Genomic DNA, 22,436 nt, shown 5'->3' with positions numbered 1-22,436 from the left:
GATAAAGTAAATGCAAGTAACTAGTTTTTTTGTGTTTTTAATATAGCAAACAAGATAGCAAATAAAGTAAAGCTAGCAACTAATTTTTTTGTGTTTTGATTTAGTGCAGCAAACAAAGTAGTAAATAAAACAAAGCAAGACAAAAACAAAGTAAAGAGATTGGGATGTGGAGACTCCCCTTGCAGCGTGTCTTGATCTCCCCGGCAACGGCGCCAGAAATTTAGCTTGACACGCGTACAGCACGCGACCGTTGGGAACCCCAAGTGGAAGGTGTGATGCGTACAGCAGTAAGTTTCCCTCAGCTAGAAACCAAGGTTTATCGAACCAGTAGGAGTCAAGAAGCACGTTGAAGGTTGATGGCGGCGAGATGTAGTGCGGCGCAACACCAGGGATTCCGGCGCCAACGTGGAACCTGCACAACACAACCAAAGTACTTTGCCCCAACGAAACAGTGAGGTTGTCAATCTCACCGGCTTGCTGTAACAAAGGATTAGATGTATAGCGTGGATGATGATTGTTTGCAGAAAACAGTAGAATGAGTATTGCAGTAGATTGTATTCGATGTTAAAGAATGGACCGGGGTCCACAGTTCACTAGAGGTGTCTCTCCCATAAGATAAATAGCATGTTGGGTGAACAAATTACAGTTGGGCAATTGACAAATAGAGAGGGCATGACAATGCACATACATGATATGATGAGTATTGTGAGATTTAATTGGGCATTACGACAAAGTACATAGACCGCTATCCAGCATGCATCTATGCCTAAAAAGTCCACCTTCAGGTTATCATCCGAACCCCTTCCAGTATTAAGTTGAAAACAACAGACAATTGCATTAAGTATGGTGCGTAATGTAATCAATAACTATATCCTCGGACATAGCATCAATGTTTTATCCCTAGTGGCAACAACACATCCACAACCTTAGGGGTTTCTGTCACTCCCCCAGATTCAATAGAGACATGAACCCACTATCGAGCATAAATACTCCCTCTTGGAGTTACAAGCATCAACTTGGCCAAAGCCTCTACTAGTAACGGAGAGCATGCAAGATCATAAACAACACATAGATAATAGATTGATAATCAACATAACATAGTATTCTCTATCCATCGGATCCCAACAAACACAACATATAGCATTACAGATAGATGATCTTGATCATGTTAGGCAGCTCACAAGACCCGACAATGAAGCATAATGAGGAGAAGACAACCATCTAGCTACTGCTATGGACCCATAGTCCAGGGGTGAACTACTCACTCATCACTCCGGAGGCGATCATGGCGGTGTAGAGTCCTCCGGGAGATGATTCCCCTCTCCGGCAGGGTGCCGGAGGCGATCTCATGAATCCCCCGAGATGGGATTGGCGGCGGCGGCGTCTCTGGAAGGTTTTCCGTATCGTGGCTCTCGGTACTGGGGGTTTCGCGGTGAAGACTATATGTAGGCGGAAGGGCATGTCAGGGGGCCACACGGGGGCCCCACACGCTAGGGCCGCGCGGGCCCCCCTGGGCCGCGCCGCCCTAGTGTGGCGGCGCCCCGTGGCCCCACTTCGTCTTCCCTTCGGTCTTCTGGAAGCTTCGTGTGAAAATAGGCCCCTGGGCGTTGATTTCGTCCAATTCCGAGAATATTTCCTTACTAGGATTTCTGAAACCAAAAACAGCAGAAAACAACAACTGGCTCTTCGGCATCTCGTTAATAGGTTAGTGCCGGAAAATGCATAAATATGACATAAAGTATGCATAAAACATGTAGATATCATCAATAATGTGGCATGGAACATAAGAAATTATCGATACCTCGGAGACGTATCAGGACCTAGTCATGAAGTGCGATCCCTGCCAACGTTTTTCATCAAAACCACACGCTCCTGCAACGGACTTAATGACAATACCTTTGGCATGGCCTTTCGCTCAATGGGGACTCGATCAAGTTGGACCGCTGCCAAGATCGTCACCCGGAGGACACACGTACTTATTGGTTGCAGTCGACAAATTCACTAAGTGGATCGAGGCAGTACCTGTGCGAAACCAAAAAGCTGAAACAGCGGTTCAATTCTTCAAGGGAATAACTTGTCGATTTGGTATGCCCCACAGCATCGTCACAGACAACGGCTCCAACTTTGATTCCGTGGAGTTCAGGAAATTTTGTGATGACGGAGGAATCAAATTGAAATTCGCATCAGTTTCTCACCCCCAGACCAACGGCCAGGTGGAAAGGATCAATGGTCTAATAGGAGATGGCCTCAAGAAACGCCTTAAAGGCGCAGCCGGAGCCTGGGTCGAAGAGTTACCATCCGTACTCTGGAGTTTGCGTACCACGCCCAACAGGTCGACTCAATACACTCCATTCTTCTTGGTGTACGGAGCCGAAGCAGTCTTACTAGCCGACGTCCGATTTGAAGCTCCTCGAGTGACAGCATACACAGAGTCTTCCTCTAATATCGCACTACAAGATGTTGTCGACCTCCTTGACGAAGCACGAGACATCGCCTTGGCAAGAACAACGGTATACCAGCAAGCGCTGAGAAACTACCACAGCCGACGGATACGCAGTCGAAGCTTCGCTGTTGGGGATATGGTACTTCGACTGAAGCAAAAAAGACCCCTGAAGCTAGAATCTCCATGGGAAGGACCATACATCATCACTGAAGTGATACCAGGAGGAGCATATCGGCTCAAAAATCCAGCCTCAGGAAAAGACGTCGAGAATCCGTGGAACATCGCGCAGTTGCGATAGTTCTATACATAGGACACGCTTGTTTTTAATTAACGGCCTATAAAGTTGCTTTACATTATGAATAAAGATCTAATCAGATTTTCTACCTTTTTCTTGCTTCAGGCTTTGGCACCCGAACATAACGTTTGGAGTCCTTACCATCGGCTCTAACTCCCATCGGGAGCGTTGGCCCAAAAGAAATGTGCTTATATAGTGTCATTAATTAAATACTCTCAGCGAGAGCTAAGATTAATGACACACAAAAACAACCAATCCAAGCCTCGAAAAATACGCGAGAGCTGCAGTCGATGGTTACATTATTACAAGATAAGGCTCAAACCGGTGCACCGCGTGACGAAGCCAAGCTCTCGAATAAATTGCATATCGACTTCGCAATAACATTGCATAAAATTCAACGAAGTCATCGAGAAAGCAGGTTGAACTGATCACTCAGCCGCACTCGACAATAAAATATCAACCAAACTAACATAGCATGCAGCGTACGCAGTAAAACAATCTTATGCAGATACAAGGTTATTACATTTATAATCGGGTTCCCCGGTCCCAGTGGGCCTTCAGTTCCTTTTCAAGGCACGATTCCATCCGAGAAACGACGGTGTAAGCAGGACCTCTAGCAACATCATAATACTGGCCTAAATCCCTTTCAGTATTCGCTACGGCTGTCAAGTTTAAAAATGGATGGCACGCCAATATTGAAGCTAAGGCAAGCTCAGCACTAGCCAGAAGCTCTTTCCGTACCAGCTGTCGAATCCTCTCAGGAGACTTGAATCGGGTGAACAAGCCAGACAAGGTTTTGGGTGCTTGGTCCAGAGGAAACAAGGTGTTCCAAACCATCGTGAGATGGGCATAGTACTTATCAAAGTAATAATGCGCCTTCATCACCCGGTACTTAAACTTCGCCATGACGACAGCCTTCGGACGATGCAGCCACAGACCATGCGTTGGATGCGCGACATCGGTCATCGCCTCAACTTCTTCATGGATCTTTTTGTCCTCCTCAGCTGCATCCAAAGCTACAACTGGAAAAGGAACGAATGTCAGGTAAAAGAACATTCAAGCTATGCCAGAAGACAGGCTAATACTTACAGCTCAAACTTTCGGTAGCAACATGAAGACCATCGAGAGCGTATTGTTCGACAGCAGTTGCTATCTCTCCCTTTTTCTTCACCAAGGCAGCCATCGCACGAAGAGAGGTGATGTCTTTATTTAGACAAGTCACCTGGTCACGTAAACGACGAACAAGGTCTGATTCGTCATTACTCGAAGGGTTCGGAAAGAGCTCGGCACGGGAAGAAGATGAAGGAATCTGCAGTACGGTCCTCAGTTCAGACCAAGCATTAATATAAAAACTCCCATCGGGAGTGTTGAGCACACATCATACAGACAAAAGGATGTTTAAATTGGCAACCGAGCCGAATTTTTGGAGTTACGGATGATCTTATGTACAACAAAGTCAAATAAACAGTTCAAGGGATTGCCGACGATGAACCAGGGGCAGATTCAGGAACAGGTCCGGCTTGTGCTTCATCCACCAGCTTTAGAAGTCGGTTGGCGCAAGTTATTGCCGATCTCTTGAAAGGCTCAAGATCGACCAGATGGTTTTCATCATCAACAGGCAGTGCCTTAGAAAACTCTTCCAATTCCGACCCCATCCCATGACCCATAAGCAACTGAAAAGTAAGAACCGCTCCAATCAAGCGGCTGCGGGGTTTCAGTACCTCCACAGGCTCGGAAGGATCGACAAGGAAAGCTTCCGCCATCTCGTCGAGAGTCTTGTCCAACGTCATCTTCGGGAAGATCATCGAGTATAGCTTCGACAGTGCTCCCTTAGACTTTTGCAGCAGTTTAAGGATCTGGGTATTGGACTCGGCGGCAAGTGACAAAGCGTCGGCTGTGGAATCCTCCCGGAGCTGATGACGTCGGCTGACAGTTATGTTGGCGGCCTCTGAGAGAGAGACATATCAGCGATCAATAAAGAAACATCAAGAAAGAAGCGGAATACCATGAGGGTCTTTACCTAATAAATTCTTGACGGATTCACGGAGCACACCTTCCTTCTCATCGATTGCAGCCGCCGCTGCACGCCTGGCATCTTGATCATCCTTCATCTAACGCTTCAGCCTCTTCACTTCTTCCTTCAACAAGGCGTTCTCATTCTTGGCATCAGTAGCAAGCCTGTTGGCTTCAACCACCTGATCAGCCGAAGATTTGACGGCCTTCCGAAGTTGAGAGTTTTCGGCCTCAAGGCGAGTGAATTGCTCAGCAAAGTCCGCCACGGCGTCGACTGTAGCGTAAATCGGCTGCAGCCAGGAAAAATCAAGAGGAGCCAGATGATAGAAACTCGGCAAAACCAGGTAGATTAAGTACTTACATGATCACGACCAGCAGACGGGGTGGGAGCATCATCAGGAGGGATAACTCTCGATACTGGGACCTTCTCCACACCCGTTCGTGAAGGAGGTGTCGACTTGGCGGGAGAAGGATTTGACTCCTTAGCCGATGCTGCTTTCACAGAGGCTAGCTTGGCCCTCTTCGCAAGAGGAACATCATCATCATCGGAGCTACTTAAGTGCAGTACACAGTTAGCATGCAGGATGACGGGAAATAGATTAAAACAAAAAGAGTATAGATGCTCACAGATCCAGATCATCTTCGTCCACGAAGAAACTTCTTGAGATCTTCTTAGCAGGAGGAGGCGAAGCAGCTTCGTTGGCATCATTATCTCCTCCTCTAGGACTTGATTCAGCCGAAGTGATAAGGTCATCGTGTACCTGCTTGCGACGCCTGCTCCTGAGGAAGGTGTCATCTTCGGCAGCTTCCTCCTGGACATCGCCGTCCTCAAGAACGTGCTGAACGTCCTCGGTTCCCTCAGAATCATCATCGTCATCCTCCAATACCACGCCACTCTCGGGTGAGGGAGGATAACATTGGGCAACAATGGGAGCCTGTAGAAGGAAGGAAACTTGTAAGGTACAGACAGGAAAAGAAATAATAACAATAAACGAGGAGCAGTAAGGTTACCTCGGACGGGAGGTGTTTGAGATCATAAGGGGGACGAGCCGATGTCAAGACAATGGTGTCCTTCGTACTAAGGCATGTTAGGCGACGAACTTCATCTCGAAGCTCATCTGTCGACAGGTCGGCAGAATTGATCCTTGACTTGTCGCTTTTGCCAGTGTAAAGCCACATCTGGTGAGGACGGGACATCAGTGGCTGCACTCGACGTTGTAGGAACACTGAAACTACTTCAGTGCCGCACATCGTCAGGCCTCCTGTATTCTTCAAAGTAACTATCTGCTCAAACAGTTCATCGGCTGTCGCCTTTTCTTCGGGAGAAAGGACGTTTTGCCAAGATTTCTTCTTTTGAGCTACCAAGACATCATCCCAAAGAGGGAGATTTGAACGCCGCCCAGGAACGGCGGGATCTCGCAGGTAGAACCACTTGTTGCGCCAGCCCTGGACAGATTCCTTCATCGGATAGTCGAAGTAATCGACCTCCTTCCTGACGACGAAGCCAACGCCACCAACAACAGGGGGGCCATTACTGTCGTTGTGACGTTTCACATAGAAAATCTTCCTCCAAAGGCCCCAGTGAGGCTCAATGCCGAGGAAGGCCTCGCAGACGGTAATGAAAATGGAAAGGTGGAGGATGGAGTTTGGGGTCAACTGCCAGAGCTGAATCCCATAAAAGAAAAGGAGGGAGCGAAGAAACTCGTGGGCCGGAAGAGAAAGGCCACAGAACAAGAAAGCAGCGAACATGACGGTGAAGCCCTTCGGGGGCTTTGGGCGAGAAACCGAACCTGGGAGACGAATGTCATCCTCAGATGCGGAGATGAAGCCGAGAGCGCGGAGTCTGTTGATGTCGCGGTTGGAAATGGTGGAGGCGCTCCAATCACGGCTAACTTTGCCCGCCTCCGACGTACTGCCGCTCTTCTTCTTGCCCATGGTGAACGGAGCTTCTGACGAAGAGGTAGAGGAACAGGAAGGCTTGAAGGAGAAGATGAGCAGTAGACGGGGTAAAAGATAAAAAAAGAGAAGAGGCTCCCTATTTATCCCGTAAGAATTTGCGCCCAATCATGGCCATAACTCCACAAAGCATCGTGGGGAGTGGGGCAGATCTGACTGTACACGTGGCGCTTGAAGAAGGAGTGGAACCGGCGGCCCATTATTCCCACGTCGCGCGAAAATTGAGGAGACGCCTCGATCGCCACGCGTGCATTGGTCAAGCCCTAAAAACTGCCCGCGCAGAACTAGGGTGGGCCCGTCAGGTCAAGTCTTGTCAATCGGCCCACATCAGTTACATGTCAGGTCAAGTCCTGTCAATCAGCCCGCAACAGTGATGTCATAAAAAAAAGAATCCGAAGGAAAAAATGAAAAGTTATCGGGTGAAAGACTTGAGTCTACGCACAGATTGCAGGCATCCGTACCTAGACTCGGGGGCTACTCCCATCGGGAGCGCTGACGCGCACCCGATAAAATGAAGACTCGACAGAATGAGCAGTCGAGAGAAGAAGGATTGAGTCTGCACTCGGTTACAAGCGCTTGCACCTAGACACTCGGGGGCTACACTCCCATCGGGAGCGCATGATGCACACCCGATAAAAGTTTTTTGCACTCCAGGATCATGCCCAGGGACTTGATTCTGTGTAGGGTAACGTTGTTTTGCCATCGGCAGTTAACCAACAAAAGTTGGGCATGTTACTCATTATCCTTTGCATAAAGAAAATATATCGGATGACCAATGAAGACCTGTGGAAAACATCGACAGAGGAGAATATTCGAGTGGTACAACTTGAGTCTACGAACGGATTGCAAGCATCCGTACCTAGACTCGGGGGCTACTCCCATCGGGAGCGCTGACGCGCACCCGATAAAATGAAGACGGAGCAAATTCAAGATGAACAAAGAACATCAGGAGAAGACATGCATTAGTCTCTACCCGAACTATCTTCGGCTAGACACTCGGGGGCTACTGACGTGGGCACTACCCTTCGAGTAACCAATGTTGCCCTATCCTGTATTGACTAATTAGAGGCCCATGAAGACACCCGAAGGCTAGATGGGCCACCTGGACAGCGCACCGGAGGAAACCTTGGCGGGCAAGACAAGGAAGCGGCCAACAAGGAAAGATTAGATCTAAAAGTACTGTAAACCTAGTCGTACTCGGTTAGGACCCTTGAGACCTGGTCTCCTATATAAAGGCCAGGAGAGGGGCTGCCGAGGGGGACGAACAATCTTAACAATCATAGCCAGCAAAAGCTTAGAGCTAGGTAACCCTAGCGATAGCAATCTCGCCGAGATCTCAGCCGAACTATTCGGCACCCCATTGTAACCCATTGTCATCATAATCAAGAACAGACAGGCAGGGCGTAAGAGTTTTACCTCATCGAGGGCCCCGAACCTGGGTAAATCGCTCTCCCCGCTTGTCTGTGAACCGATGTCTCGTGTCAGCTTGCAGGATTCCATCAACCCTAAGCCCCTATCAGAGGGCATTGGCGAGGAGTACCCTCGACACCGCGAGCGCCGCCTGCAGCTCCGGGTCGTCCTCCTCCGCCTGGGCCTGGGGCTGGTGCGGGGCCTGGGGCTGCTCGCCGATGTAGAGGCCGCCGGGGCGGCGGCCAGCCCGCCTTGCAGGTGTGCGTGGAGGTGAAGCACGTGTGCCAGCGCGCATCGTGCTCCACCTCGAACCACAAGTCCCAGTTGGGACTTGCGTCGCCGTAAGCGGGGTCCTGCTGGAGGTCCGCCGGCAGCTGCGCGCGGCGCCTCTGGATCTCCGCGACGCGGGCGCGACCGGACGCCGGGATGGGCGGCACCGGAACCCGATCTAGGCTCAGGTGCCAGCCGTGGGGAGGTGCACGTCCCCACGGCATTGGGACGCCGGCGTCCCGTAACATCCGCGCCACCGCTACGGTGACGTAGATCCGGTCGCGTTCGGGCGTCGCCGCGGCCCCATTGCGAACGCCGGGCGAGCGATCGGCCGGCCGTCGCCGGCCTCGTGGTCGTTGGCGGACGGCCGGAACTCGCGTCGGGGCCATGGCGGCGCGGAAGCTTCGAGCTCGCGCGTGTGGTCGGAGTGGAGAGTGGGGACCGGATAGGGACAGTCCCCTTCCCGACCCACATTTAATAGGACCGGCACCGACAGTGGGCCAGCCACGCGGATCAGGCGGACACGCGAGGACGTCGCGTGCCATCCGCGGCCACGCAAACCCGGCCCAGATTTGGGCCGGGTTTGCGTCGTTCCGGACTCCGCGGCCGTCCGCTTTTGCGGTGCGTCCCCGCGTTGGGCCGCGTTTTTGTCCGGCTCGACCCAAACGGACGCGCGGACGCGGTTTGGGCGCGCGGTTGGAGATGCCCTCATCAAGCATCTCCTTGGTTAAACACGGACGGTCATGTTGAAATGTATTATTTGTAGTGTTGATTGTTGACTTATTATCACATCAAAGTTTATTTGGTTCTCAGGCCACACCACACACTCATGCCAACATTTGCTCACAAGATGGATAATAGATGCCTATCATGTCCATCTTGCTGCAAGCTAAATTACATCTTTTACTCATAAACCTTTAGTTAAGAATATTGTTCAGCAGAGGTGTGAAAAACAATATCTTTAAATAGAGAATGCAGTGCCGGCATCTTCCATACAACAATGCCGGCACCAACACCTATTTTGGGAGCACCGGTGGAGATGCTCTTAGCAAAACAAGAGACAATAGCTCTTGTCACCAACCTTTGCCCTTTGGACTAAATGGGAACATAGAAATTACTTAGATAATAACTAGAGAAACAAAGCAAAAAGTCCTTGGCGCTCAGCATATAAATTACAAAATGTAGTACTCGTACCGTTCTTTCAAAGACCTCGCGTGACAACGGGAAGGGTGGTTGGTGTGGTGCCAAAATGGCGAGATCGGTAAACCCCTACACGAAATGGTTGGTGGAATTTTCATCACAAAAGAAAAAGAAGTTGGTGGCATCTAAAAAAGTTCTCGACCATCTTCCCCCTTCGCCTCCCTCCTCCCCTCGCGCCTCATCTCATCCACACCAAACCCACTCCCGCATCTCAACCACCGCCACCGCCACCCATGGCCGCCGCCTCCGACGCCGACCCCGCCGCCCGCCCGCGCGACGACCCCAACCTCCCCTTCGCCTCCTTCTCCCTCTCCCTTTCCCTGCGCACGCCCACCGCCCCCGCCACGCTCGCCTCCGTCCCCTCCACCCTCAACCTACCCACCCAAATCTCCACCCTCGCTGTCTGCCTCCACCCCTCCTCCTCCCCGCGCCGCTCCACCCGCCTCAACGCCGCCGCGGCCTCCCTCCTGTCCCCGCTCACCGCCTCCTCGCCCAGCCTCTCCCGCTCATTCCCCTCCGGAGCCCCGGCCGCCGCGGGCCGCCGCCGCACGCTCGTCTGGTTCCGCGCCGACCTGCGCCTCCACGACCACGAGCCACTCCACGCCGCCGTCGGCGCCTCCTCCTCGCTCCTCCCCGTCTTCGTCTTCGACCCGCGCGACTTCGGCAAGTCCCCCTCGGGCTTCGACCGCACCGGCCCTTACCGCGCCAGCTTCCTGCTCGACTCCGTCGCCGACCTGCGCCGCAGCCTCCGCGCGCGGGGCGGCGACCTGGTCGTGCGCGTCGGTAGGCCCGAGGTGGTGATCCCCGAGCTCGCGCGCGCCGCCGGGGCCGAGGCCGTCTACGCGCACGGGGAGGTCTCGCGGGACGAGTGCCGCGCCGAGGAGAATGTTACCAAGGCCATAGAGAAGGAAGGCGTCGAGGTCAAGTACTTCTGGGGCAGCACGCTCTACCACCTGGACGATCTGCCATTCAGGCTCGATGACATGCCATCCAACTATGGCGGGTTCAGGGAGGCCGTCAAGGGCTTGGAGGTTAGGAAGGTGCTGGACGCGCCAGAAGAGGTCAAGTGTGTGCCTATGAAGAATGTGCTCGAGCCCGGTGACATCCCCACGCTTGGTGAGCTTGGGCTCTCTGCCCCACCGGCCATGGCACAGGTAAATGTTTTCAGAAACACCAATTCTTACTAAGGCACATTTTAAGCTGTAGCTACTTACCAAGTACTACGTGGACATAGTTTATTAATTCGATAGTTCCCCTGCAGAATTTTGCAAATAGAAGTGGATGGAGTAGCTAGCCAACTATAGCATGCTTGGTAACCTTGACCACTTAGCTAGTCAATTGTTGTACTCCTAATAGATTCTATTCTTAGGCGATTATTTTGGTAGGTTGGATCAACGTCAGGAAAGAAAATTCGGTAGAAAAGTTGGTTGTGTCGTTTGTTTTGGTTCATATGGCCTAATTATTTCCCACTGGCTATACTATTGAAGGTAGTGCTGTGGTTTACCTACTTGCTTTCTTGTTTGCTCATGTTTGTGGTTGTGTGAGTAGTATGAGACAAAATGAAAACACGACTCTTCCTTTTCTGGTCGTAAACTGATAAAATGCGGTAACAGGATTGTACCACATGAAAGTAAAGTATCATGGTTTTGTCTTTGCTTCCGTGCAATCTTGATATTCTATGTGTAAAATGCAGACAGCGGCATTGATGCTGACACCAAATGCTTAGTTTTGCGGTTTGTGTGCGTACTCTGTGGATAGTGACATCAATGACAGGGTCAGTTTATTTGAGACGTAGGTCATTTCTTTGTATGTTGTTTAACTAGTAGCATAATTTTATTTATGTTTCCATCAGTGATGTGTGTATGCTCTTGCCAGTAACAATTCAATACCCTACACACATTCGATTAAGCATAATTATCCCCATGTGTGCTACTTATTTCTGAACTTCAAAATTAATTTTGTTCATGTAGGAATCAAAATCTTCTGTCGGTTCAACTCTCATTGGCGGTGAAGCAGAAGCCCTGGAAAGGCTCAAGAAATTTGCTGCAGAAATTTGTATGCAGCCAAACAAAGCTGCCAAAGATGGTAGTCAGAATAGCATATATGGTGCTAATTTCTCCTGCAAAATTTCACCATGGCTTGCTACTGGGTGCCTCTCTCCACGTTTCATGTATGAGGAGTTAAAGAAGCATGCCGTTAGGTATGTCATGTTGCTGAACAGTACAGAAGCATAGGGAGAAAGTAGTAACATACTCAGTCTTGTCACTATGTTATGGTGTAGTTCATTTTGTGCATGACTGGCAATACTTTCTTCCTTGTAGAACAACTCCATCAGGGTCAACACCCAAGAATGGTGACGGAGGATCGGATGCTGGAACAAATTGGTTAATGTTTGAATTGCTATGGAGAGATTTCTTCAGGTATCTATTGTTTATGAACCTCAATACTTATGATGATATCATTATACTACTTACAATCTTGTGATATCCACTGAATTGCAATTTTTTTGTTAAAGTGAAGTTTGTGTGTCCAATCAAGAGAACTCAAATGATAGTACAAGTGTTAGCTTCCTGTTATGCCTGCATGTCAAAACAATTCTTGCAGCGAAGATGTTAAACAGATGTACAGTTACTTTAATCATCAGCATGTAAACGCTGAACACTAGATTATTAACTATAACTGAAGTATGATGTATCTGATGAGTGGTAACTGACAAATGAAACATCGTAGGTTCGTCACAAAGAAGTACAGCTCTGCACAGAAGACCTCCGGAGTTGTACCTGCCACTGGTTGCACACCCACCCCTGCGTTTTCTTGAGTATGCACGTAGATAGCCAAGCAGAGAATCAGCTGCAGATATTTGGTTGTGACCAACTTACGCAATCTTTGAATGGTGTGAATCTTTTCCCAATAAATGTTGCTAGAAAGTGTTGCCCCAAGTAAGCTGTTCCTGCATTTTGGACCAATTTGATCTCAGAAGAGATTCATGTATCTGCCGACATTTTTTGAAGAATCCAGTTTGATATTGTGAGGAATCCAGTTTCTTTATTATTGTAATTGAATAAAATAAAATAGAAATTGCATAGACGGCTGTGAGGTAACAACAATGGTGTTTTGATACTGTGCATTCGTTACAGGGTTCGCGGTTTGCCTGAAATTCTGGATTTGAAAGCCCAAATTTTTAGCCATCTGGGCAAAAGAAACATGCACTGTTTGGGCATCTAAGGTCTAACAAATATGATGATTAAAATTCCTGATATCGTCCCCCGCGGGCGACGGGGCCGTGCCGCCACCCCCCCTCGTCCAGCTCCCCCTCCTCCTCTTCTCATCCGCCGTCGTCGGCGTGCGTCGCCGGGCAAGGCCCGGGCGGCGCCGGCCCCTCGACTTTCCCCTCTCCTGCGCTGCGCCTGCGCTGGGTAGGTGCGGCCGGAGGTGCTCCTCGGCCAGGCGGCGGTCCGGCGTGGCGGGGTGAGATCCCCACGTCGGGTGGGAGGAGGGTGGTGGCGCGGCCGTTGGCGGCGGAGCCGCACATGCGGCGCCATGGTAGGGCCCGCTCGGCCCAGATCCGGCCCCCGTGCGGGGCCCGGAGGGGCACGGCGGTGGCTCGCTCTTGGCACGCGGCGGCGCTCCCCGGAGGAAGAGAAGGCAGCGGCGGCGGTGGGTGAAGCGGCGGCGGCACTTCGGCCGCCCGGTAAACAGTAGCAGACGGGGCTTTACGTGCCCTTTTGGGTCCCGGCCGGCCGTTCGGGCTGGTCTCGCCTCGTAGCCTCGTCAGGTCGGCCATCACGAAAGCGGTGGAGGCGATTCCCTCCCGCGTGGGCTGCGGTCGTTACTCCCCGTCCCCGCCGCATCCCTTTTCTTGGTCTAGGCCTTGCTCCGTTGACCAGAGTTTGGCGGCGAGGATGGCTACAAGACCCTGGAGGCGTGTTCGGGCGGGCGGAATGTTAGGTGGAGCACGTCGAGCGTCCGGGGTGGTCGGTTTGGTGGTCGGGAGAAATCCCTGCCGGCATGCTCGACACCGACGCGGTGACGCCACGGTGTCACCTTTCCTTCCTGAAGGGCGTCGGGCGTACCTCCTCCCCAATCCCCTCCGCATACCGGGGGAAACCCTAGGACTAGTCCGGGCAGCAGCGGCGTCATCGTCGTCTCCTTGGTGAAGGTGTTGCTTGGTATGCGGTGCCTCGGCGTGCTAGGAGCGTGGTGGTACTTCTCCGGAGGGCGCAGCGGTTGCGGGTCATCATCGTTTTCGTCGATCTGCCGTGTCGGCATTTTTTCTTCATTCCTTTCTTTTTCTTTTCTTTTGGGCTTGGTTGTGCTGCGGCCCCAGCGCGTTCGTTGTATCGGGTCGTTTGCTATATTAATATAGCGGGGCGAAAGCCTATTTCGAGAGAGAGAGAGCTAGGATGCCATTTTGTAACCCACACCTTGTCATATTGTATTATGGAATGTATTACCTGGTAAAGAGCAACATAAACTAAAATGAGATACCGATCTGCATAAACTGGGCTGTCAGCGGTCAAGCTCTCAGCAAACTATGGTTAAGAGCATCTCCAGCCGCGTCTCCCAAACCGTGCCGGATTGAGCGTTTGGGGACGTGTTTTGGGGACGTGTTTTGTTCGTGCCGCCTTTGGGGAAGGTCGCTCCCCAGCCGCGTCCCCCAAACGTCGCCCCAAATGAATTTTGGTGCACGAAAATAAAGGTTTTCATTCAATTTTGATTATATATTACAAAGTTTGAATGAAAACGGCTAGATTTCATCTAAACCTACACTACTGACCGCCCGGCGGTAAGTTCGACGGCCCCGCCCCGTCGTCGCCTCCCCTACGCCGCAGCTCCTCCTGCGCGCGCCTCCTCTCCTTGCGTTCGGCGTTGGCCCGACGGCTCCGTTCCCGCCGCGCGTCCTCCTCCGCCCTCCCCTGCTGCGCCGCCTGGAGGGAGAGGTCGATGGCGCGTAGAATCTGCGCCTCTTCACGGGCACGGGCGTCGTCCTGGAGCTTCTTCTCCGACTCGAAGGACTCGACGAGCGCGCGTTGCTGATCGGACGTCTCGTTCGGGTGCGGCCCGTCGTTGTCGGACCACTCGAACTCGTCGTTGTCGTCGTCCTCCACCTCGGTCTCCTCCACCTCGGCCTCCTCCTCCTCCATTGGCGCATCGTCCTCAACATCTGTTGGCGCCTACATCATCGCCGCCGCCAACACGTCGGCCTCCGCCGCCAACTGGTCCGCCCGCCTCCCCCAGATCGCCGCCCGGCGCCGCGCTTCCCCGCGGCGTCTCCGCCGCCCGGCTGCCGCTGGTGCTCGATCGACTCCCGCCGATCTTGCAGGCCGCATCCCGCTCGCCGAGCCGGGCGCCGGCGCTCGTCAACCCACCGTCGCTCCATCTCCGCCCGATGCACGGCACCGTCGCGCCTCTGTCTCGCCGAGGCGTCGACGCCGCAACGGTGGCGTCCTGCTGCTCTGCCACGCTGCTGCCGCCGCGGCCTTCGCAGCCAGAAGGCCATGGGCGCAGAACGCCGCGAGATCCGCCGCTGCGCCGCTCCCGCCGTTGGCGGGCTCTTCTTCGCATTGCCTCCCGCCGCTGCTGACGGTGTGCACACCATCGCTCTTCCCGGGCCGCTGCTGAGGGGTCGGTGTCGACCTGCGTTTCCGGGACTGCAAGTGGAGGAGACGGCGGTGGAGGGAAGTGGCCAGCGCCGGGGCGGTTCGCCATTGCTACTGGTGGTGGAGGAGACGGCGGTGGAGCGACGAGGGCTGTGTTTTGTTGCCGACGGGGTGTGGTGGCTACCATTGAGCCGGGAGACCTTTTATAGACGCCGGCGTCGGGAAGAAAGCGCGGGAACAGGCGAGAAGAGGCGGGAAGATCGCGTGGGAACGGGCGGTGGCGTGCGAACGCCGGCGACGCGTGGAGGCTGCGCAGCACCGACGAGACGTCTCGCCTGCCCCTCCGTCGCCATTAAGGCAAAGATGCCACCGTGTGTCACTGCGCGCGAATAACTTCCGTCGCGAGGTAGGCGACGGTTAGGTTAAAATTAACTGTGCCGCTGACGGGTCGGCCCCGCCACTCCCCGCCTCGCTTTTCGTTGTGTCCGGCATGCCCGGTGCGTCCCCTGTGGGACGGGGACGGGCTCGGGGCGCCGGACACCGTATGGGGGCGCGCCGGACAAAAATGGGCTTTGGGAGACGCGGCTGGAACGGTTTTTTTGTCCGGCGCGCCCCAAATCCGTTTGGGGGACGAGGCTGGAGATGCTCTAAGATAGGCTATTGGCCCCCCAGAAGAATATGTTGCTGCTCCTATCATGAGTGGAAGAGGGAGAAATGCAGCAACAGAAACTAAATTAAGATATTGGTCTGCACAAACTTGAGTGTGCGTTCAAGCATGCTTCTCAGCAAACTATGGTTCCAAGATACACTATTGGGCCCCGAGAGGAATGTGTTTATGTTCCTGTGATTCAGTGAAAGTGGGAGAGGAAGGCAGATTAAGAGAGAGTAATAGATCAGGACAAAACTATCGCATGACCACAAATGACATCTCTACAAACCACACCAACAAGAACAGATAATTTCTCAACTTGGTTATCGCATCACCCGGAGTCACCACAATTCAAAACATTGGTGGAAAATTAAACATCAAAACTCTACTGCATAAGTGCCCCAGCAAGTTCAAAGTTTCACAAGAGCTAGAAACAAGGCATTGCATCTAATCCTCCTCCTCGCCCTCATTCTCGGCAATGTTGAAGTACCGGAGCTCGTAGACGCTGCGGTCCTTGTTGGATGAAATCACCCGAAGCCAGTCACGCACATTGTGCTTCTTCAGGTACTTCTTGGTCAAGTACTTCAAGTACCTGGGAAAAAAATGAGAATTTATCAAACTGAACATTACAAGAATAGATGATATACAGTGCACAAAAGCAATGGTTGATCACCTATGTCCAAAACGTATTGAGAACTAAACTAAAATGGAGAATGGCAACTTAAAGCAAAGACACTCATTTGATCTGATGCAGTGCAGATCATTATTACTAATACTAAAATGGAGAATTAGAGACTTTTAGCAACACACAAAAGTTTATCCAGAATTCCTGGCCACACCATCAGAGGCAGCTTAAACTAGATTGATTAGTTAAGCATTCGCCAAGGTAAAAAACTATGACATGGCTAATGAAACAACAACAAACAAAACAAAAATTAGCCATGGCATCTGAACTGCCTCCAAATCTTTCACTAGCTGAGGTCAGTTCATATAGACATCTAGTACATTTCATACAAACCCTCTTACTAGACAGAGCCCCTGAGACTTAAAAGCTACAGACTTCTATGGCACGAACTCATGACAAGTCAAAACAAAAGTTAATGACGACAACCAACAACACTTTTGATATAGCAGCGCACAACCAGCAAATATGCAAGAAGAGCACTACTACAATCTGAATTTCCAGCACTGGACTCGTATATGAATCAATATCATGCGTCGACAAATGGGACGGAATCCTAAGATCAATCAACAGTTGACGACAATGCGCTCCCACAAGCACTTCCACAGATACAATGGCCCTGCGATTGAACAAGTACTAACCGGGAACAACACCTGACTAGGACTGCGATATGGGTGGATCTGGGAAGGAGCAGGCAGGGGGTGCTTATACCTCTTGGAGAAGGCCCCGTCGGAGGTGACGGTGACCTTGCTCTTGTCACGGGCGACGGTGACGGAGTCCCCAAGGTTGCCGGCCTTGCCACCAGCGACCTTGATGCGCTCCTGAAGGAACTTCTCGAGCGACGCGATCTCCATGATCTTGTCGTCGACGGGCTTGGTGCAGTCGATCACGAAGGTGACCGACCCCTTCTTCTTCCCGGCGCCAGCGCCGCCCTTGGTAGCCGCTGCCACGCCGCGCGCCATCTCTGCCGCCGCCTTGCTTGCTCTCCGGAGTCTGCTTCGGTGGTGGCTGCGCGGAGACGATAGGGTTTCGTGGAGGCGGGCGAAGGTGCCTTATAAATATGGTTAGGGTTCGGAAGATCGAACGGCCGCTATTGTTCGATGGCGAGACCGCATGCCATCTGGTGTTGCCATTCTAATTGTCTAATGGGCCAAACTGTTGGGCTTTGTCAGGCCTCGATAAAGAATGCAGTTGTCAAAATTTAAATGAGCTTTTTTTTTCTTTCACAAAAACAAATTTGTTTTTCTTCTTGTTAGATTTTGCTCCACGCTCCATCGGCTAGTTCTTACTTCTCGGACTTGCTTAAAATTTTCCCTTAATTGTTTCTGATTCTTGTTGGTAGGAATGGTGGTATTAGACATGGATCCAAGTATCTACGAAAATGCCACCAGTTGGACATAAGTATGAGAGCATTTTTTGCCAATAAAAATTAGTGGAGGGTACCTACGAACTCACCGGTTTGGCATGCACACAGATTTTGCTCCATGAAGCAGCAGTGTACATGCGGCCTCAGTTAGAGCCTTGGGTTGGAGGAAATGGATTGTGTGATGCAATTTTAGTGAGCTAACATGAATACTACAACTTTTGTTCCATTTTGGTTGTCGCTGATTTAGTATGAACTAAATGTGCGACAACTAATATGGAAAGGAGGCAATACTATTATTTTTTTGGACCCGTATACATGTGCATTACGGTTAGTCCATTAGGCTCCGATTCACATGCTAGTGGCTTGCTGCTACAATTTCAAATTTATGTTGATTGGGCTATTATTTTTATAACTTTGTCGCTACACTTTGTACACTTATTAATTGCTACCTCGATTGTTTTCATATGTTTTATTGCTTCACAAGCAACCATGAATAGTTGGATATCCAGTGCGTATGGACATGGAGGGATCTTTCTTCCCACGAATAATGGATAAGCATATGGATGTGAACATGCATGTGTAAGAGAGCTTCACCCATCCAAACTTGATCCATTCCTATCCCAGCTTATTGGGCTAATTTTCTACATGGAGGTGAAATGGCAACATAACTCAAACCACATAAATTCATCACTTGTGGGCCTCCAATCTCAGCTGGTGGAAATGATGAGATGTCTTTTCGAGAAAGATGAGGAAACCCTACCAGCCCTTCCCTTGGTGACTTCTGGTGTGAAATCATGCTAAAAGTAGAGCAACAAAACACCGCACAAGCAGAAAAAAAATGTGAGAGAAACCAAGTCCAAATGGGTGGCTCTTTGTTGATCTTGTTTTTCAGGGGCTCAGACTGCTTGGATTGACTTCAAACTTGCTAAGTTTGTTCCACTTGGATCACTTTCAATTCGTGTAGTTTGGATTGACCATTCACTTAGTGGAGCACCATATTTGAGAGTCGTTTAGTCTAGTTTAGTTGGATTTGTTTGTGGGAAGTTTAAAGGTGCATATTCTTGAGATATTATTAGCTTAGGTAGTCAAATATTGTTGGATTGAGCTGAAATTCTGATAGCAGGTTGAGGACTCACCATTCCAGATATCTACAAAGTTTCATAAATTTAGGTTACGCATTTTAAAGAGCGAAAACCAAAGTTGGCAAAAATGGTGGTGTCTTGTACTCAGCTTTTCATAACTCAAAACGCATTTTTCCCTAAAATAAGGAAATATCAATTCAATACCAAGCTTTCAATCACGAGAAAAATCATTTTATTTGTGTGTAGGGTATGTATGAGGGCAAAAGGAGATGATTATAACGAGGATGCAATTAATGTAGTAGGACTAGTAATTAAACTTTAATATTTTGCTAGCTCGCTTAAATGTAAATCAATCATAACTCATGGTTTATATATGATAAGGGGTTGCCCGATCTTCTCAGTAAGCACGGTGGATGGTGATGAACATAGCGGAGATAACACGATGATGAAGTGGATGATAACTTGTATGACGCAACGAGTCTCTCGGTTGGTCCCTGTCGCCAATGCAACAGCTCTCAACCCTGCAAGATATTCGCAACTCCACACACTTGCGCACGTAGCCGCCGACCATGAAGCGGTAAATTGCAACCTTCTGATTCCCAATGAAACAGCAGATCACACAAACTTTCAGTAGCAAAACACCAGATCGATACGAATTGGTGTATAGATTCAATAGAGTTGCAAAGCAATCAACTATGAACTAGGGTTTATCTTAAACGTGTTCTAAAGCTAATTTGGGGGAGTCCATGTGGCTTATATATAGGCGTCTAGAACGACCAGGGGTCGAAATAGTTCGATACAAACCAACCTGAAACAGGTTCGGCCAAAACTGGGTCGAAATCAGGCAAGGCCGGCAGTGCGGGGGTGATGAGGACATCCCTACCTCACTACTACCTCCGTCATTACAAGAAGATGATCCTGCTGTGAAGCTCAAGTCCAATGAAGTCAGGATTGGACCAATGACACGAGCTCGTGCGAAGCTACTTAAACAACATGTGAACTTGTTTCTAAATGATACTTTGATTAATGAGAACTTTATACTGCCTAATTCGTATTACTTATGTATGATCAGGTATGAGAAGGAACCAAGCATCGCACGAGGAGCAGCTGGACCAGAAGCTGGACATGGAGCTGGACGTGAAGACATCCCATGGACGTGCGAGGGAGGAGCGGGAGGCATGCGCGAGAGGAGGAAGTCTTCAGGCCGGCGCCAGGGCCGGTCAGACCGGCCATGGCACCGGGCCACCCGGTCCCAGCCCCGGTCGGCCGGCTCCCACGCCGGATCGGCCCGGTCCAAACCGGACCCTGAACTTGTGCCAGCCGGGCACTATCCAGTAAGCCCGGAAGGCCACCCGGTCGTCACCCGGCGCCAGACCCGGTCCAGACCGGACCGTCCGGTCCCAGGCCCGGTCGACCGGATCCCAGACCGGACGAGTCCGAGTATGTCTCGACCAGATCTATTCTGGGTCGATTATTTTCGTACTTTTCGACCTGAGGTCGTCCTGAACCCCTATATAAGTGCCCAGGATGCCCCTAAAGTTGCTTTAGACCACGTTTAAGATAAACCCTAGTTCTTAGTTGTTTGCTTTGCAAAACTATTGAATCGTACACCATATTGCTTGATTTGGTGTAGATCTGAAAGTCTTGTGTGATCTGTTGTTCTATTGGGAATTAGTGGATTGCAACTTACCGCTTCGTGGTCGGTGGCTACGTGCGCAAGTGTGTGGAGTTGCGAATATCTTGCAAGGTTGAGAGCTGTTGCATTGGCGACAGGGACCAATCGAGAGATCTCGTTGCGTCATACAAGTTATCATCCACTACATCGTCGTGTTCATCCGCTGTGTTCATCCCGTGATCATCATCACCACCGTTGCTTACTGAGAAGATCGGGCCACCCCTTATCATTGATACGTCTCCGACGTATCGATAATTTCTTATGTTCCATGCCACATTATTGATGATATCTACATGTTTTATGCATACTTTATATCATTATTATGCGTTTTCCGGAACTAACCTATTGACGAGATGCCGAAGGGCCAGTTGTTGTTTTCTGCTGTTTTTGGTTTCAGAAATCCTAGTAAGGAAATATTCTCGGAATCGGACGAAATCAACACCCAGCATCTTAGGATTGCATGAAGCTTCCAGAACACCCGAGAGCCGCCAGAGGGGGGCCACATGCCCACCAAACAGTAGGCCGGCGCGGCCAAGGGGGGGCCCGCGCCCCCCTGTTGTGTCGTCGCCTCGTTGACCTTCTGACGCCGCCTCTTCGCCTATATAAAGGTCCCTGACCTAAAACATCGATACGAAAAAGCCACGGTACGAGAAACTTTCCAGAGCCGCCGCCATCACGAAGCCAAGATCTGGGGGACAGGAGTCTCTGTTCCGGCACGCCGCCGGGACGGGGAAGTGCCCCCGGAAGGCTCCTCCATCGACACCACCGCCATCTTCATCAACGCTGCTGTCTCCCATGAGGAGGGAGTAGTTCTCCATCGAGGCTCGGGGCTGTACCGGTAGCTATGTGGTTAATCTCTCTTCTATGTGCTTCAATACAATAATCTCATGAGCTGCCCTACATGATTGAGATTCATATGATGATGCTTGTAATCTAGATGTCATTATGCCAGTCAAGTGGGTTTTACTTATGTGATCTCCGGAGACTCCTTGTCCCACGTGTGTAAAGGTGACAGTGTGTGCACCGTATGGGTCTCTTAGGCTATATTTCACAGAATACTTATTCACTGTTATGAATGGCATAGTGAAGTGCTTATTTATATCTCTTTATGATTGCAATGTGTTTTGTATCACAATATATCTGTGTGCTACTCTAGTGATGTTATTAAAGTAGTTTATTCCTCCTGCACGGTGTAATGGTGACAGTGTGTGCATCGTGTAGTACTTGGCGTAGGCTATGATTGTGATCTCTTGTAGATTATGAAGTTAACTATTGCTATGATAGTATTGATGTGATCTATTCCTCCTTTCGTAGTGTGAAGGTGACAGTGTGCATGCTATGTTAGTACTTGGTTTGGTTATGTTGATCTGTTATGCACTCTAAGGTTATTTAAATATGAACATTGAATATTGTGGAGCTTGTTAACTCCGGCATTGAGGGTTCGTGTAATCCTACACAGTTAGTGGTGTTCATCATCCAACAAGAGGGTGTAGAGTCTAGCATTTATCTATTTATTCTGTTATGTGATCAATGTTGAGAGTGTCCACTAGTGAAAGTATAATCCCTAGGCCTTGTTTCCAAATACTGCTATCGCTGCTTGTTTACTGTTTTACTGCATCTTTACTTCCTGCAATATTACTACCATCAACTGCACGCCAGCAAGCACTTTTCTGGCACCGATACTACTACTCATATTCATTCATACCACTTGTATTTCACTATCTCTTCGCCGAACTAGTGCACCTATTAGGTGTGTTGGGGACACAAGAGACTTCTTGCTTTGTGGTTGCAGGGT

General features: G+C 50.4%; 2 protein-coding genes across 2 annotated transcripts; one reads left to right on the top strand and one right to left on the bottom strand.

The window, feature by feature from the left end:
- The first annotated feature begins 9,726 nt into the window (after positions 1-9,726).
- On the top strand, positions 9,727-12,672 carry LOC127331590 (blue-light photoreceptor PHR2). Its single transcript, XM_051357766.2, has 4 exons — positions 9,727-10,741; positions 11,558-11,787; positions 11,909-12,007; positions 12,318-12,672. The coding sequence occupies exons 1-4, from the start codon at positions 9,821-9,823 to the stop codon at positions 12,403-12,405; spliced, it is 1,338 nt and encodes a 445-aa protein (XP_051213726.1). The 5' UTR covers positions 9,727-9,820; the 3' UTR covers positions 12,406-12,672.
- A 3,465-nt stretch (positions 12,673-16,137) lies between these two features.
- LOC127331591 (large ribosomal subunit protein eL22z) lies at positions 16,138-17,556 on the bottom strand. Its single transcript, XM_051357767.2, has 2 exons — positions 17,230-17,556; positions 16,138-16,428 (listed from the first exon to the last, which is right to left on the bottom strand). Exons 1-2 carry the CDS (start codon positions 17,478-17,480, stop codon positions 16,284-16,286), a joined length of 396 nt encoding a protein of 131 aa, XP_051213727.1. The 5' UTR covers positions 17,481-17,556; the 3' UTR covers positions 16,138-16,283.
- Positions 17,557-22,436: the final 4,880 nt, after the last annotated feature.

This window comes from Lolium perenne, chromosome 4 (genome assembly GCF_019359855.2).
Source record: "Lolium perenne isolate Kyuss_39 chromosome 4, Kyuss_2.0, whole genome shotgun sequence".
NCBI classification, from domain to species: Eukaryota; Viridiplantae; Streptophyta; class Magnoliopsida; order Poales; family Poaceae; genus Lolium; species Lolium perenne.
Note: the sequence above shows the minus strand (reverse complement) of the source record. Positions and strands in the feature narration are given on the sequence as shown.

What these genes read in the sequence shown, in the direction of transcription:
- LOC127331590 (XM_051357766.2), top strand. Translation starts at nt 9,821, where the DNA reads ATGGCCGCCGCCTCCGACGCCGACCCCGCCGCCCGCCCGCGCGACGAC. An exon ending in CCCCACCGGCCATGGCACAG is followed by an intron (nt 10,742 to 11,557) that starts GTAAATGTTTTC and finishes TTGTTCATGTAG; the next exon opens with GAATCAAAATCTTCTGTCGG. An exon ending in CTATGGAGAGATTTCTTCAG is followed by an intron (nt 12,008 to 12,317) that starts GTATCTATTGTT and finishes GAAACATCGTAG; the next exon opens with GTTCGTCACAAAGAAGTACA.
- LOC127331591 (XM_051357767.2), bottom strand. Translation starts at nt 17,480, where the DNA reads ATGGCGCGCGGCGTGGCAGCGGCTACCAAGGGCGGCGCTGGCGCCGGG. An exon ending in GACGGGGCCTTCTCCAAGAG is followed by an intron (nt 16,429 to 17,229) that starts GTATAAGCACCC and finishes TTTTTTTCCCAG; the next exon opens with GTACTTGAAGTACTTGACCA.